This window comes from Fringilla coelebs, assembly GCF_963513975.1.
Source record: "Fringilla coelebs genome assembly, chromosome: 12".
Lineage (NCBI taxonomy): Eukaryota > Metazoa > Chordata > Aves > Passeriformes > Fringillidae > Fringilla > Fringilla coelebs.
This window is the reverse complement of record NC_140038.1, coordinates 2,420,363-2,436,121: the sequence shown is the minus strand read 5'-3', so window position 1 is coordinate 2,436,121 and position 15,759 is coordinate 2,420,363. Positions and strand designations below refer to the sequence as shown.

At 41.2% G+C, this 15,759-nt stretch overlaps 1 protein-coding gene across 1 annotated transcript in view; it reads left to right on the top strand.

Moving 5' to 3' along the window:
- LOC311158484 (calcium and integrin-binding family member 2-like) overlaps nt 1-15,759 on the top strand; it is a gene marked incomplete at its 5' end in the record, with an annotated part of 86,836 nt that overhangs the window by 12,030 nt on the left and 59,047 nt on the right. Inside the window, 8 exons of the mRNA XM_084213898.1 lie at nt 5,189-5,406; nt 6,050-6,138; nt 6,933-7,053; nt 8,774-8,854; nt 11,495-11,644; nt 13,997-14,173; nt 14,651-14,832; nt 15,446-15,679. Of these exons, the coding sequence (XP_084070024.1) occupies nt 5,189-5,406; nt 6,050-6,138; nt 6,933-7,053; nt 8,774-8,854; nt 11,495-11,644; nt 13,997-14,173; nt 14,651-14,832; nt 15,446-15,679 (1,252 nt within the window). The remainder of the gene's footprint in view (nt 1-5,188; nt 5,407-6,049; nt 6,139-6,932; nt 7,054-8,773; nt 8,855-11,494; nt 11,645-13,996; nt 14,174-14,650; nt 14,833-15,445; nt 15,680-15,759) is intronic.

The window sequence follows — 15,759 nt, the reverse complement described above, 5'->3', positions numbered from 1 at the left end:
GGTCCCATCAACTCTTGTATGTGTCCAGTTTGTGTAAGTGGTCTCTCCTTTGATGTTCTGCTGCTGTAGGTAAAACATCTCACCTTCCACTAGGCATGGAAGCTTGCCAGTAAATACTGAGGTGAAGAAGGCACTGAGAGCATCAACCCTCTGCCTGCCTTGTGTCAGTGAGCTGCCCACAACATCACAGCTTCTCCCTCTGGTTGTCACTGTACCTGTCAAAGCCCTTCTTGTGACTTTTCACATTACTCTCCAATTTCAGTTCTGAGTTTTGCCTTTCCATTCCTGCATGCCTGGGCAATGTTTCTGTGGTGATGTTTCCTCCTGATTACACCCTCCCCACGCTCTCATTTTGGTGCATGGTAATCAGTTTTAGAAGCGTCAGGATTGTTATGAAGCTTGTTTTGTACTTGTCCTGGTGCACCACTCCCTCCACGTCAGCTCGTGGAGGCATTCTTTGGAGGATATCTTATTTCTCTGGTCCACACTGGGGTTTACTGATGTGAGGAGGGGTTTACTGGTGTGAGGAGGAGAATGTTTTATTGTAATTAACAATTGTTCCCTTTTTCTGAAGTGGAAAAAGTAGAAGTTTTCATTAATTGAAATATTTTTGTGTATTTTGGCTAATTGAAAAATATTTCTTCTATTTATTGTCTTTTCTGTTAGAGAAGGTAAAATTATTTGTTTATTGTGGAAAACTGGTAATATAGCAGAAAACCCTTTTCTTCCCCCAGTTGTGGCAAGACAAGCCACAGGAGCTAGTTTGTGTGTTTCATTAGAAGAATCACTGTGTGTTTAGGCTGCCTGAGACTTTCAGGTTCTCTTGAAATTCCAGAGTTCTGTACCTTTGTTTAATCTGTTTACTGGCACAGACGCCGAGCTTGCAGACTCCAAACAGTGTGTATTCAGCTCCAGCTCTTACTAAAATGAAATTAATCTTTCAGGGTCACAGACATCTTGAAGAAAAGTGAAAAATAGTGGGTGAGAGGAGGAATGGTGTATTTCTGTTTTCAGCAGAGTGTGGTGGTGTCATAGCTGTGGAATCTTGGATGATGATTGACAAGAATGCCTCCAGCAGAGAGCTGAATTCCTTCTCTCCTCATTAGGGCAGAGTGATGCTTTGCAGCATCCAGCATATAATCAAGACCCTGTTTTGTGAGTTAAATCTGATTAATTTTCAAGCAGAAGTTAAATTACTGGTTTACTTCTTGCTTTGCAGGGCATATCTATGGAATATCACTTGGAGTTGCTCGGGTCATGCAGCAGGGCCATTCCACAATCAGCCTGTTTATCTGTCTGAAAGGTGACCTTGGGTCTTTTGCATTTTATATGACTCTCAGTGCTGTTCTTCCATAAACATCTGAATTAATTTACATTCTCAGATCCTTTCTGGCAGTCACCAGAATACTTGCAGGTCAGGTAGTGAACAGAGAGAAGGTTTCACTAATGATATTAGCTTTAAGCCGTAGGATTAGTGTATTTCTTTTGATTTCTCTTGACCCTTCATGTATCCCAGAGGTCCAGCAGTTTCAGCCAGACTGATTATACATGGGGAAAAAAAAACTGTTGTTTGTCTTTTTGAAGTAATTTTTCATATCTGGGCTTGTACCATGTCAGAACTTCCCATTGTACATGGTGGAAGGAATAAACTGGCTGTTAAAACCCACAAAATGTAGTTTTTACACAAAATGTGTATGCTGTGTCCAATTTCAAACTTGGTATAAAATATTTGAATAACAAATGTACTTTTATAACACAATATTCACATGCAAATGGTTCATAAGTTTAGGATTATATTGTAAAAGATCAGTTGAAAACTGCAAGTGTGTCTTGTAAGGGATTCTCAACTACTTTTTTCCTCCTGTTAAGTTTCTTGTTGAAAATTTATGCTTTAGTTCCCATCTTGGTGGGAAAACTGTCCTTCTGAAATCCCAGGTGTTCAGATCAGCTTTTCTTAGAACAGTTCCCAAGGCAGGCTGCAGTGCAGTGATGCTGTTATAGCTGATGAATGGCACTACCCCAAGCCATCTCTTCCTTCAGCAGGTGAGGCAGTGAAAGATGGAAAATGAAGTCTGATTATGGGCTGACTATGGTAGGAGAATGACACAGGGAAAAAATGTCCTTCCAGAGCCTCAAACAGTGACAGTCCAGATTCTATTACCTGAATAAAATCTCAGTTCTTCTTGTTTTATCTGACAATATAGCCTTCTTTAAGCAGAAATCTTTTTGCAACATCTCTGACCTTCAGAATTCATATGAAGGACATGAGCCAAGGTCACATAGTAGTGGATGAAAAAGCATTTTGAGTATGAAGTATAATGCAGGTAGCAGGAGTCAGTGGAAGAAAGAGGAAAGGAGCAACTACTCTTTGCTTGCATACAGAAAACTTTCAGTGGCTTTGAGCTGGAGTGCTGGGTTTTTTTCCTTGTACTCTGTGAAGCTACAATTATATAATGTATCAATGCTTAGAGTTCATATTGAGGGTTTTATTCTGATCTCCACTTTGGTTTCAGGAGGTTCTGAGTTGATTTCCAGCCTGGACATTGCAGTTTAAGGTTCAGATGCTGCTGGGGCAGAACGCCTGTTTTGCTTCTCCCAACATTTGTAGTTGGTGCATTCAGTATTTAGCCAGGCATTCCTTCCCAGACACTTTCTATGAAGAATGAGCCCTCTGCTCAAAATCCCTCTGCAAATTGACAGAGGAATATATTGTTCATGTTCCCTTTTTTTACTAACTCTGGGGACAGACAAATTAGATTTTTAGAATTATTTGCCTGAGATTTCAGAACTGTTTTGAGGTTTAAGTTCTACCTGCAAACACATGCAAAAGCAGACACCTGGGAATGGGCATTCAGGTTTATATTTGTTTGCACTGTATCTTGAGTATTGTTAAGGTGATGCACAGAGTCTCTGAAAGTGATTCTGTTCCTTGTCTTTGATATGAATCAAAGATGCCTTTTTAACAGCAGAAAAACCTGCATAAGAAAAACAAAAGGACACCCAGTTTTCAAGTACATTTTGGTTTCTATGTATAGATATCTCAGGGATTTGATTGATTTTCATTATTCTCTGGGAGCAGTGCTGTTATCTGCTGCACATGTGACGTGAAAAGACACTGTTAATGCAACTTCTGTAATGTTACTGTAGTAATTTTGCTAATATTTTCTGTTTCCTTCAAGAGAGGAACATCCTTATTCAGGAACATTTTTAGTATATGGACCAGAATGTTGTATTTTAGCTCTGTATGGTATGACTTTGCTTTGAACAGAGCAGTCACCTACCTGTGTCCAGGCACACCTGCAATCCCTGATACCTTTGTTTTGGAAGCCAGGACATCCATCCATCCATCCATCCATCCATCTATCTATCTATCTATCTATCTATCTATCTATCTATCTATCTATCTATCTATCTATCTATCTATCTAATTTTTCATCTGTGTCACTGCATACAATAAACATTTGTATTAACAATAGCTTCTGTCTCTGACAGCTCTTACCTCTCATCCTTTTCACACCTGCTTTGGGGTTAAGTGCAGAAACAGCTGCTTTGCCTTCTCAAATCATAAAGTATTTATTGGGTGCTACTGCTTACACTTTGATGAAGTCTGTCTATTACCTAAGCTATTTGTTTCTAAACCATCTGGATTTATGATGCCCTTTCTCCACTGACCTAAGCACAGCTGGCACATATGTTTTGAAAATCATTATGTGCCATTTACACATGAGAAAATGAAGGTGTGTGGAGATGAAGCAGCTTAATTTATGCTTATTGTTGTCTATTAGCACCTTCTGTTTGTCAAGAGAACGATGCAAATCTGCCAGCCAGGAGCAGGAATGGAATGAAATGTTTGTGAGCTTACAGTACTTTGCTCTTGGTGCAGGCTGCAAGTGTGTTCTGAAGCACTGCTGTGGATCCTGTAGTGCCACAAGTGCTCAGAGAGGCAGTTCCCAGACCTCTGAAGCAACTTGAATAGCATTGGAGAGGGGTGTGATCCATGTTGTACTTTTGAACACTCCAAAACTTCTCTTTTCCAGACACTGAGGTAGCGGGAAACATCACAGATACTGACTGAGCTTGCTTTACATAAGCATAGTAAAATACAATTATGCTTATTAACTTGTATTAGGAATTACAAAAAGCACTGTTTTCTGTTACTCTTAATTCTTACAAGTCCAAGCACTTTGGTCTGAAATTTTTTCACCAGCTCACTGTAGAGTATATCCGTTTTTATGCCTATGCTAAAAATATCGCTTCATTTATGTAAATACATCTAAGGAAAAAAAAATTCTTTAAAATGTTCTTGTACTGTTTTGTTCATAAGTATGGGAACTGTTTGATGGGGGGGTCGTGGGAGGGTTTGTGCTTTCCTTGTGAGAATTCACCTGAATTTTGCCAACTTATAACCCCTGGATCCTCTAAGGAGTGCATTCAGGGTTTGCAGGCGCCAAGGACGGTCTTGGAGGCAGACATTTCTCGTGAGTGCCAGGGACTGTCCCAGTCCTTGTCACCAGTGGTGGGAGCCAAGTGGCATTTGTTGGTGCTCTGCATCTTTGTCCTGTCAAAGAAGGGGAGAAAAAAACACAGGGAGAAGCAAATGGATGGTATAAAGACAGGGTGAGGAGGACAAGGACAGAAGGTGAAGAATGGAACCATGGAACAAGGGCAAGGCAGGAGTGAGTGGAATGGACACATCAGAACATGGGACAGATGACCAAGGGAGAAACTGTGGGAAGTAGTGAGGAGCAGGGAGAGGATGAGGGAGAATAGCTGGAGGGGCAGGAGGGAGGGAAGAGTCATAACACTCAAAAGGAGCTCGGATACTGAACGGGGGCGGAGGTTTTGTGTCTTTTGGGTCTCTCCAGCCTTCTGATTCAGCAGAAGGCTGAGCACAGGCACACAGACTCTTCTGGAGCTGGGGGTGTGCCTGCAACACACAGATCATCAGCATAGTTCTGTGTGGCACTCTCATTCAAGATGCAGAACGAAGTACAGGAAATAAAGATTTCTCTTTCTACAAGGTGTATGCGATAATAAGAAAATTGGAAAACCCTTCTCTCAAGAGCTGGGAAGTGCCAGAGTTGTGCTTAGTCCTGTGGTCTTTATTCAGTCCTCTTGTCTTCTGGTGCACAGTCACATGGTATTTTTCAATTGCAGATTACCTTGACCATGGTGCTTTGCCTTCCAGAGTGTCTGTGGACTTCTCTTGCTGATGGCAGAGTCAGACTGAGAATAGATAACTCGTGCCCACAGACTCCCATAACGGTTCATCAGATGTTCAAGGAGAGCCTGGAAAAATATGGATCCCTTAATGCTTTGGCCAGCAAAAAGAATGGAAAATGGGAGAAAATAACTTTTTCAGAATATTATTGCCTCTCTAGGAAAGCAGCCAAGAGCTTCTTGAAGGTAGGTGCAGGAAACAAAACCAATGCCTTTAATCCTTTTGTCTCCTTTAAAAACCCAAAAAAGAAATTAATAAAAAACCCCAACCCCAAACCCCACAATATATAAGAGGTTTTTTGCATTACTTGAAGATCAGTATTCAATATTCTTTATTGAAATGATAATGATGAAAATGACTCTTGGTCAGAGGTAAGACTGCTGTCAGGGAGCCTTGACTGCAAGGGAGGAGCTGCTGTGTTGCCCTGTGTCTCTGGGACATGGGTGCAGAGCTCAGAAGAGCTCAGCAGCCTCAAGATCAAAAAAGAAAAATAAGGGAAACCTACTGAATTTGGTGAGATAAAGACAATCTTTAAAACATCATAAATATAGGGTAATATTAGTACTTATTGTGCTCTTGTTCATATTGAAATATTCTGGGTCTTGGGATTTCTGAGCAGCAGAGTTCAAGCAGACAGGAGAAGGGAGTGGAAAATTCACATCCTATTAATTGCTGATAAATACCAGGTGTGCTATGGATACCAAAACATGCCTTCACATGCCTTGTCAGTACTGTGATAATAAATCAAAAGTTTTCATGTTTTTATTTGTGTGTATGTTTCTCTTCAGTGGGCCTATGTTATATAATCTTACGTATATTATTTTTAAGCTTGGTCTGGAACGATTCCATAGTGTAGCAATCCTTGGATTTAATTCTCCAGAATGGTTCATCTCAGCTGTTGGAGCTGTTTTTGCTGGGTAAGATTTTTTGGGGGGGAGTTAATTTTTGAGGGGGATCTGGGGATTTCTATTTTGCTAGGTCTGGGAATGTATCGAGTCAATATTTTGTATCACATCTTGGAAGTTGTCTTGCTACTGATTGACACTTTCAGCAACCTGCTGGAGTCTTATGTCCCAAATAGTTCAGACACTCATAAATGGATCCTGTTTGCCGTGGGTTTAAGCACAACAGTCACACAGAAGCTGTTGTACAGGATCTTATCAATGGAAGATGTGGGAAATAGATGAGAATCCCAGTTTTGTATTAATGATAATAATACAGTATTAATGATATCTACAGTAAGATATATTCAAGCAGGTGATGTAACATATGAATATTAACTGCCCTGATTTCTTCTGTCCTGATACGTGTTAATTTGGATTTTGCTTCTTGAGCTGTCCTGTACCAATGAAATCCAAACTGGTATCTGTGCACAGCTTGAACAAAAAGAGGACATAAGTGAGGATTTTTTTACCACTTCCTGAGCTAACTCCTGTGTAACCTTAAGTGAGTTAAAACACTGAGTCCTAGCATCTTCTACTGAATAGTTTAGAGACTGGTTTTTGCAATGAGCATAAATCAGAGATTCATGTATAGCTGAATATGTGAATCAAACATTAGAGCTGTCCTGCTGTTTGCTTCCACATCTTCACACCCCTTCAGGTTTCATTTGATCTTTGATTATTATTCTCTGTTATTATTCTACATGCATGTGTATGTGTGTGTATGCATATAAGTGTATGTTCTTATCTATATAAATGTTTTGATGCAGAGGAATTGTCACAGGGATATACACAACCAATTCTCCAGAGGCCTGTCACTACATTGCCCATGACAGCAAGACTGATATCATGGTTGTGGAAAATCAGAAACAGCTGGACAAGATAATGCAGGTACAAGGGGGCTGAATGATTACTGAAAAGCCACGGTTTTTTATGTCTCAATGCTGTGTTGGTCCCAAATGCCATGTGCACTCTGCATCATGAAACCTTTCTTTGTGAAGTGTGTGTTGTTACTCAGAAATCTGGTACCTGGTGTCAGAGCTCATGGGTGGCTCTGACCCTCTGCAGTGTCAGAGAACTCACTGGATGGTTCACTGCAGGCTTACCTGAAAAAACTCATCTTTTGATCCCATATTTTTACTGTCACCATCTGATTCTGTTTGGAAAAACACAGTGCACTTGAATGGAAGAGATTATGCTGATGCAGGTTTGTAAAGGTCTGCCATTTAAATATGAAGGATGTCAGTGTTCAGAATCTTCTCTTTGCAAGGTTTTGCTTTTTCCTGCTTGTAATATCACCATTAAGTAAGTTCACTGCACTTTGGTTAACGTGAGACAGAGCTTGGTGAGAAAGCAGAGCCTCCTCAAGTGAACAGTCTCAGTTGTGACAGAACTCTTGGGCAGCTGGGCAACAGTGCCAGATGGAAAGATCAATATGATGGCAAGGTGACTTGGGAGAGGAGCACAGGCAGCTCTTGAGAGGGGCCTGTCTGTCTGTCTGTCTGTCTGTCTGTCAGATGTTAGGGAAGCCTGTGGATTCATGAAACTTGCACCAAAGGCACCCTTTGCTGAAGCAGGAGGGCCCTCCGTGGTGGAGCTTTCTGCCAAGGCCACATACCTGCAAGAGAGAAAATATGCAGGTTTTTTTTTTCAAATGTATTTAATATAAGTTGTTCATGAATTACTTTGTATTTTGTAGTTGTGTTTTATATGCAATATGGAGGAAGAGAGATTTTTGTAAACATTCTGTAAAAACACACAGATGAGCCTCCTTGCAGTGTCATTGACACAATACCATGTTGTGAACGTGGAGAGAAGAATCCAAATGCAACAACTCAAGGGGTTTGGTTCATACTCATTATGTAGAAAAAGGGAGCTCTGGCCAGCACTGCTTTATCCAGCAGAGGGTTTTTTGGAAACTTTTTTTCTGGAACCCAAGACTGAAATAACAACATCTCAATTGCTATCCTTCTAATAATATGTACATACTGGCTACCATCAAGCCACTGCTTTTGTGTTGGCAAAACTCAGTTCAAAAATGTGATTGATTGAAAGGTGTGTGTGAGGCAAGGGCTCTCCCAGAATTCAGTGAAATCAATGCTTCCTATAGCACACAAAGAGCTGCTGAAAGCAGCAGCCACTGCTGTCTGCCTGTAAGCCTGCAGCTTTATATTTTTATTTATCCTTACAATGTGCATGCAGCTTCCTTTGATTTTTTTCCTTAAGGAAGTAGAGCTTTTTTTAGCACTTGAACATCACTTTTTGCTGAGGGACTTTATTGGTAATCCCAAGCCTGGGTCAACTGTTCCTTTATGTGCCCTTCTGTGCATTGTGAGAAAGGATGCTGAGGAGCCATTTCTGGTGGATTTTTCATTTTTTAAACCTTTTGACTGAAATGAGATTTCCTGGGGCAGACTGTGTAGTTCCCTTCCCTACCCCTCGCCTCTAGCTGAGCTGGTTGGTGATGAGTTTTGGGGAGAATATTTGGAGGTGAAGGAAAAGGAGAGGTTTTTGTGCCTGTCAACCCATTGCAGTTTTGGCAGCGTTAGAGGGGATAAAAGCCCACACAAGATGTGAATAATAAATAACTTTGTTTTGAAAAATGCAACAGATCTGGAATCGGCTGCCCCACCTGAAGGCTGTGGTGCTGTATAAGGACTCCACTGCAGAGAGACACCCAAATCTGTACACGGTGAGTACCAGAACAGAGGCATAACCAAATAATGCTTGGGGTTACACCCATGTGTTACCAGTTAATATGTGGGCTGTTATTTATTTGATACATTTTTACTGTGCTTATCTGCCTTTAGAATGCATTGCTGTGCTCCAGCAAACACACTCAAAAACTTTATCAGCTTTTTCTGTTCAATTTACCTTTGATACTTCACATTTAAGAAAAGAGCTGCCTTGCTTTACTGTCTGTCTTGTGTCATCCTAATTTTTAACTTGACCGGGTTATTAAAACACCTGTAGGTTTTAGGTGGGAATGTGTATGCTCAAATGGTTAATAATAAAGTTGCTCCCTGGTGCCTGTGGGTTCGGTAATTTTTTAAAAAAAATCCAGTATTTTAACTGGACTACAGACCAGATTTTAGGTTGAAAAAATACATTGAAGAGAAATATAATATATTCAGTATATAAAAATATAATGAACGGTGAACAGCATAGAAATATTTTTAAATACTTGCAGTTTTGATAATCTGATAAGAAAAAAAGTCTTCTGTGCCTTTTTTTAATATCTTGCATATAACTTAATATTAAACTGGTATTGTTTATTGTTCCAATACTATGCATACTGGTATAGAGCATGCCTTCCATCTTGTGCAATAAAAATGTTAATACAAAGATGATTTACTATTTTAAACGATTAGCTGCTAGCATTTAATTCTCGAACAACTTGCACTTACTGAAACCTAAATGTGTGAGAATTGCTGTCTTTTTAAACAGTGGTTCAGGTGTCAGGTTGGACATTTCTCAGACAAGCAGGGAGCTGTGAGTGTCTGACAGGTGCCGTGGTTTGTGTCATCTCAAGATAAAGTGAGAGCCCAGATGAGCAGAGGCAGAAATGCTTGTGGTGCAGAGCACAGCCCAGCCCAGCTCCAGGGAAGGGATTTGTGCCATGAGCAGCAGCAGGGGCTGAGCCCCCTGAGCAGGGCGTGTTCCAGAAGGCCAGTGCAGAGTCAGGAGTGTGCTGGGACTGTTTCTGTACCTTCCACACGTGCTGGAATGCAAACACCATCTGCTGCAGGTGCTGCTCAGTAAACAAAGCCTGCACAACAGATTCTCAGCCATCAGTGCATTCCACGGGGAGAGGACAGTATGGTCAGGAGAGCAGGAACAACTGCTTGGTGACATACAAACAGTGACATCCTTCACACCACCAGGCTTTCCAGGGGCTTGGGAAACTGAGGCAGCCACATTCTGTGGGGCAGCAATAGAACGTATTGTAATCTGACTGACTATTGTAATCTTAGTAGCCCAGGGCAATGCCAGATGTCTGAAAGAAGAAATTAGCTATCCTCAAGCAGAGGGTCTCCTTTTTGTGGAGGAATGGCTAAAGGACAGAGGTCACTCTGACATACTTTTGTTAGCTGTCCAAGGAAGGACTGGGAAAGTACCAAACCCAGCTAATGTGAGTTTCTGCACCTGCAACACCATTGTGTCCTTGAGCATAGCAGTAGTACGGTAACAGCAATGAGGATGAGATGGGAGAAGCAGAAATGTAATTTCTCAAGAATGAGGAAGAGCTGATATTGTAGTATAACCAAGAGATTGTTTAGCTTACAGAATATGCATGAGCTTATTACATGTTGTGTATAAATGTTTGGTGCTTATCAATAAACTTGGAGCTTGCTGATTCTTACATTAAGAGTCCCAAGACTTCCCTCACTGTGACACCTTTTTTACCTCTGTTTTTCTCATCATCCCCATTACTGCTTTGTGGTCCCAGATATAGCTCCAAGAAATTGCTGAAAAATGAAGGTGCTGCACCTTGCATTTAAATAGTACACTTCTGTAGCACAGCATGGATCACATGATTGCAATGGGAAACTGACCATTTAGTCATCAATTTTCTTTTAAAATTCTGGGATACTCTAGTTTCCAATTAGCATTGCAAGCCATGTCACACCTAAGACCACATCAGGGGTGTGGAGGAGAAGTATTGGGGAGCAGCCCATATAATACAGAGGAGCAGGTTCAGCATTCTTCTAGGCCAGTTTGTGTGGCACAAAAGTCCAGTGTCATAAAAGTTTTATCTCACTCTAGAATGAGCCAAATTTGAGTGGAAGTTGTGACCAGCATCATCTCATGCTGTTTCCTATAAAAGAGCACAAATTTGGACAAACTTTCACACACCTAGATAATGATGCTTTTGCAAAGAAGCTTTTGTTCAGTTGCTTTATAGTTATATTTATATAGTGTACAATGAATGATAGATGAGCTGTCACAAATGTACCCTTAAAAATGATGCATCCAGGTTCCTTTAAATAATACTCAAAATCATTCTTACAGTGTGAGAACTAACAGAGTGTTAGCCTCCGTGACTTATGCAAAGTATCCATGTTGGAGGAGGAACAGTATTACTATTCCTTCTCAGACACTGGAAAGACTCATGACAGCACAATTTTAGAGAATCTGTTTGCAATTCCATTAAGCTCTAAGATGGACTCACCATATTTCTCCCATAGTCAAGGTCTGGGGAATCTTGCCATGGACATGTGTTCAGAACAAGGCATTGAAACGTTCTAACATTTTTGAGACAGGAAAGATACAGCACCATGTCAAAGTAGGAAGCCATTTGGTATCCTGTGCTTTCTGTTCCATGTTCTAGATGGAGGAGTTTCTGGAGCTGGGAGGTGACATCTCTGACAGCACTTTGGATGACATTATTAACTCCCAGAAGCCGAATCAGTGCTGTGTTCTGATCTACACCTCCGGAACCACGGGGAAGCCAAAGGGAGCCATGCTGAGCCATGACAACGTGGGTACTTCAGGCTGCTCCTGCAGCAGAGAAACAGCAAAGTGTGGGGATATTTATTCCTGTGGTTTGGAATGGCTGGTTAATCCTAGAGCCCTGAAATGCTTTTGCTTTTACAGCATGGATAAGGTACTGCAAAGGGCAGTCAGCTGTTTTCTGGTAAAGTACACACAAGGTGAAGAATGAAACTCCATTCAAACAGACCTTCACAAAGCTGAACAGTTCTTTATGAATATGAAATTTTTATTCACTGTATTTCTTGTGAGATCTAATGCATGAATTCATAAAGACATTTCACAGACTGCCATAAAGTCTCTCTAGTGGATGTCATAGGTCACTGTGAAATGAGCAGATCATATACATCAGCCAGCTACTATCAGAACAGCCTGATGGACTGCTGCTGCAGATTTTATTAAAATGGGGGGGGTGGGTGTGTGCATTTTTTACTTTGGTGCTTTTTGTTCCTGAACTTGTGTACAGGTTTCTATGTCTGTCACTGGAGGATAATACAGCTCTAGTGCTTAGTGCTGGTGCTGACAGCAACCCCACCTGTGTTGTGGCAAACAGAAAATTTCCAGTTATAGACAAAAGCAAAGTTGTTAGCTAAAAGGATTTTCCACAGAGGTTTGCTTGGAAAGATACATGTTTGGTGTCTGAGCTGGAGTGGAAGGAGGTAGGAAGCCTTTCTGAATACATAGAGAATCTGTGCAAAGGGATGGTCTAAGTTGAGGCCTCACCCCTTAAAGCAGAAATTATTGCAGACGTGCAATGTGGAAACAGAAATTCATCCAAATGCAGGGAATTAGTGCACTGGTATCTGGAAGCAGAACATAATGAACTTGGGAGACAAAAAGACTGATTTCATGTTACAAATCTGTGTTCTTTTATATCAAAGGAGTCTGGTCTCATTTCCATGCCAGCTGACAAACTATTCTTGGCTGCTGATCACAAACAGGCTATTTTTATGTTGACAAACAGTGGAAAGCATGCCATGCCTGTAGCTTCGCTGCTGCCTTCTTTAGTCAAAGATGTTTGCTACTGTTCATGTGCAAAACCAGGGCTGAATCAGTCCTGCATGACCCTCACAGATCTGCTGTGTGTGCCTGTGTGCTGTGAAGCTTGAAGTAAAAGCAATGAGTGCAGACACATCTTAAAGACATCCTGTTCTTCCTATGTGTGAGTCTCCCCTAGCTGCTTGTCCAGTGCTGCCACCTAAACTTGGATGGCCTGGCCTGGCAGCACACTGCTCCTTAAAACCCTCTCTTGAGAATCTCTGTTTCTTTAGGCCAAGCCTTCACTTGTACTTTCTAATTTATTCCAAAGGAGTGTGCTGTGATAATAGGAATACCTGTGGTTTATGTCTGTACTCTGCCATCTTGAATACTCTCGTTTCTCTGTCCTGCACTACCCAGTTTAGGTTAAAGAGTTGTCTGAGAAAGAGCTGTTTCTTTTTGTTGCTCGGGGTTTTCTGGTTTTTTGGGGGGGTGTTGTTTGTTTTGGTTGTTATTTTTGTGCACGTATATCTTCTCCATTGTCTCTCACACCATCACATATATTTATGTGTCTTCCATATGCTATGTTCTGATAATGAAGAAATGCATATTTAGCATCCTTGAACTGCATCTTCTGAGATAAAGTGGGAAATGGGAAGAAGGAGGGGGAAACATCATCCAGGTTCACTAAGAAGTCAAGCAACACAACTTCAAAACAATTCATGCATGTGCTGCCTCTCATGAGAGGGGTGGGTGTGTGTGTGTCACTTGGGAACCACTGCAGTGAACATCCCAGAGGCTCCCAGAGGAACAGAGTACAGCTGCTGTCTTCCTCCTGAGTGCTTAGCCAGGGGATGATCAGTACCAGGCCAAGAGCTTGTGGCTGATTCTAAATTGTCCTTTGAGCTCACTGATCACTGAGTATTTATTGTTCCTTTTCTACCTTGCAGATACAGCACTGGTGGAAGGTGCCAGTTTAATAGAAAGCCTACAAAGGTGGAGAGGTGGAAAGGAAGGGACAGATCAATTTGTTTCTCATCCATTCAGTGCATGGCTGCCTGGCTGAGTGTGTCACTAGGTCATGGGGAGCTGCCACAGCCCAGGCAGGCAGCACAAATGCTGTATTTACTTATGTTATCTGCTCTTCTGTATTGCTGCAAAGGTGATCTGTTTTTGGCAGTGTCCCCAGAGAACTGGCAGACTGGTGTGTGGTCAATACTGCAGTGTCTGTCTGTGAGCACAGATTTTTCACAGTTTCATTAGCATAGCAAGAGGATAACAAGTTTGTGTTAAGGAAGAAGGGAGAAAAACCCAAACCAAAATCCCGACCGTACCTAATGTGTTGCACTATTTATTTCAACAGATAACTTGGACATCAGCCCATTGCAGCAGAGCAGGAGGTATGCAACCTGCAGAGGTGCAGCAGGAGTCTATAGTCAGTTATCTCCCACTCAGCCACATAGCTGCACAGATCTATGACCTGTGGACTGGAATCAAATGGGGAGAGCAAGTTTACTTTGCTGAGCCAGATGCTCTAAAGGTACCTTGCATTACATCTAGTTAAGATTGCACTTCTTTCTCTTAGAAAACATCCCATGCAGAGAATATGATATTGGAAAAGTTGTAGAGGATGAAGACTGACAGTCCATTGTTGTAAGAGTTATGAAAAAATAAAGCTCATTGTATTTGTGACCCAGTGCTCTAGATTCTAATTAAAATATATAACTCATATTCGTAAGGTTCTTTTAAGGCAAAAGAAGTATAAGCAGTTTTTGGAGAAAAGGGAGGCTGGAGGAGCTAACCATATGTGTTTTTCTCCTTGTGTACATCCCTCCCCCAGTGTGTCAGACTGACACACATCAGTGCACATGGGTGACTGAAGGGGGCTCAGCAGCCCTTCTTTATGTTCCACATATTTAGTGATGTTCCACAGACTGAAACATTCAGGTTTTACTTCACCAAAACTCTTTCTCTCTGCTGCGTGCCTTTTATTGAAATTATTTCTTTATTATAACAGGGCAGCTTGATCAACACACTAAAAGAAGTGCAGCCAACATCTCACATGGGAGTTCCCCGAGTATGGGAGAAAATCATGGAGAAGTTAAAGGATGCTTCTGCTCAGTCAGGATTTATGAAGAAGAAAATGCTTTCCTGGGCTATGTCACTTAGCTTGGAGAGGAACCTGAATGGCTCAAACAGGTGTGTAGGACAGAGTGAGATTTCCAGCAACCTAAAAGTAGCAATTTGCTTTTAATAGACCATGAAGGGAGACTCTTGGTGTAAGTGGGTAAAATCTGGCTTGGCAACACAGCAAATATGGTGCAGGGGGGAGGTGTAGTTATCGATTGCTATTGATATGAATGATTTTACAATTAAGTGGGGGAAATTTCTTATGCAGAATGGTATTCCAAAATGTCATTCCATGATATTCCTTTGCTCGTCTTATCATTCAGTTTCTCAGATAGATCTTGCAAATTTCAGATTTCAGTGGTGTAGGCTCTCAGAGACACAATTAACTGATAAAAAAATCAGGTATACAAGGGCTGTGTTGTATAAAATATGTTTTTATAGATTCTTTATGTATTGTTGAATTCAGATACCTCAGGAGTTGGAAGTAGGAAAGCTCCAAAGGTAGGAGAAACACAAACACCGAATAAATGAGAGAAGGATGAATGTGTCACCTTACTTATGTTCTAACTTCTGTCAACACCCAAAACCAAATGACAAATACATGTCCAAACAAAATCTGTGCCTGATTTTGTTTTGAAAACTTCCTGGATTGCTCTGACTTACTTGTGTATTTTGTACTCAGCAGTGATCTAAAGCAGCTCTGGACAAGATTAGCAGACTACTTAGTGCTTGCAAAAATCCGTGGTGCCCTGGGGCTTTCTTCCTGCCAGAAGCACTTTTCTGGTGCTGCTCCTCTCAATACAGAAACACTGAATTTCTTCTTGGGTCTGAACATCACCCTCTATGAGGCCTATGGGATGAGTGAGACCACAGGCCCACATTGCCTCTCTGGCCCTTACATTTACAAGCAGCACAGGTAATTTTGCTTTTATTACTATTTTTTAACATGATCTGTTTCATTTTATCGGTGAAAAAAGTATTTATTAAAGTCAGCCA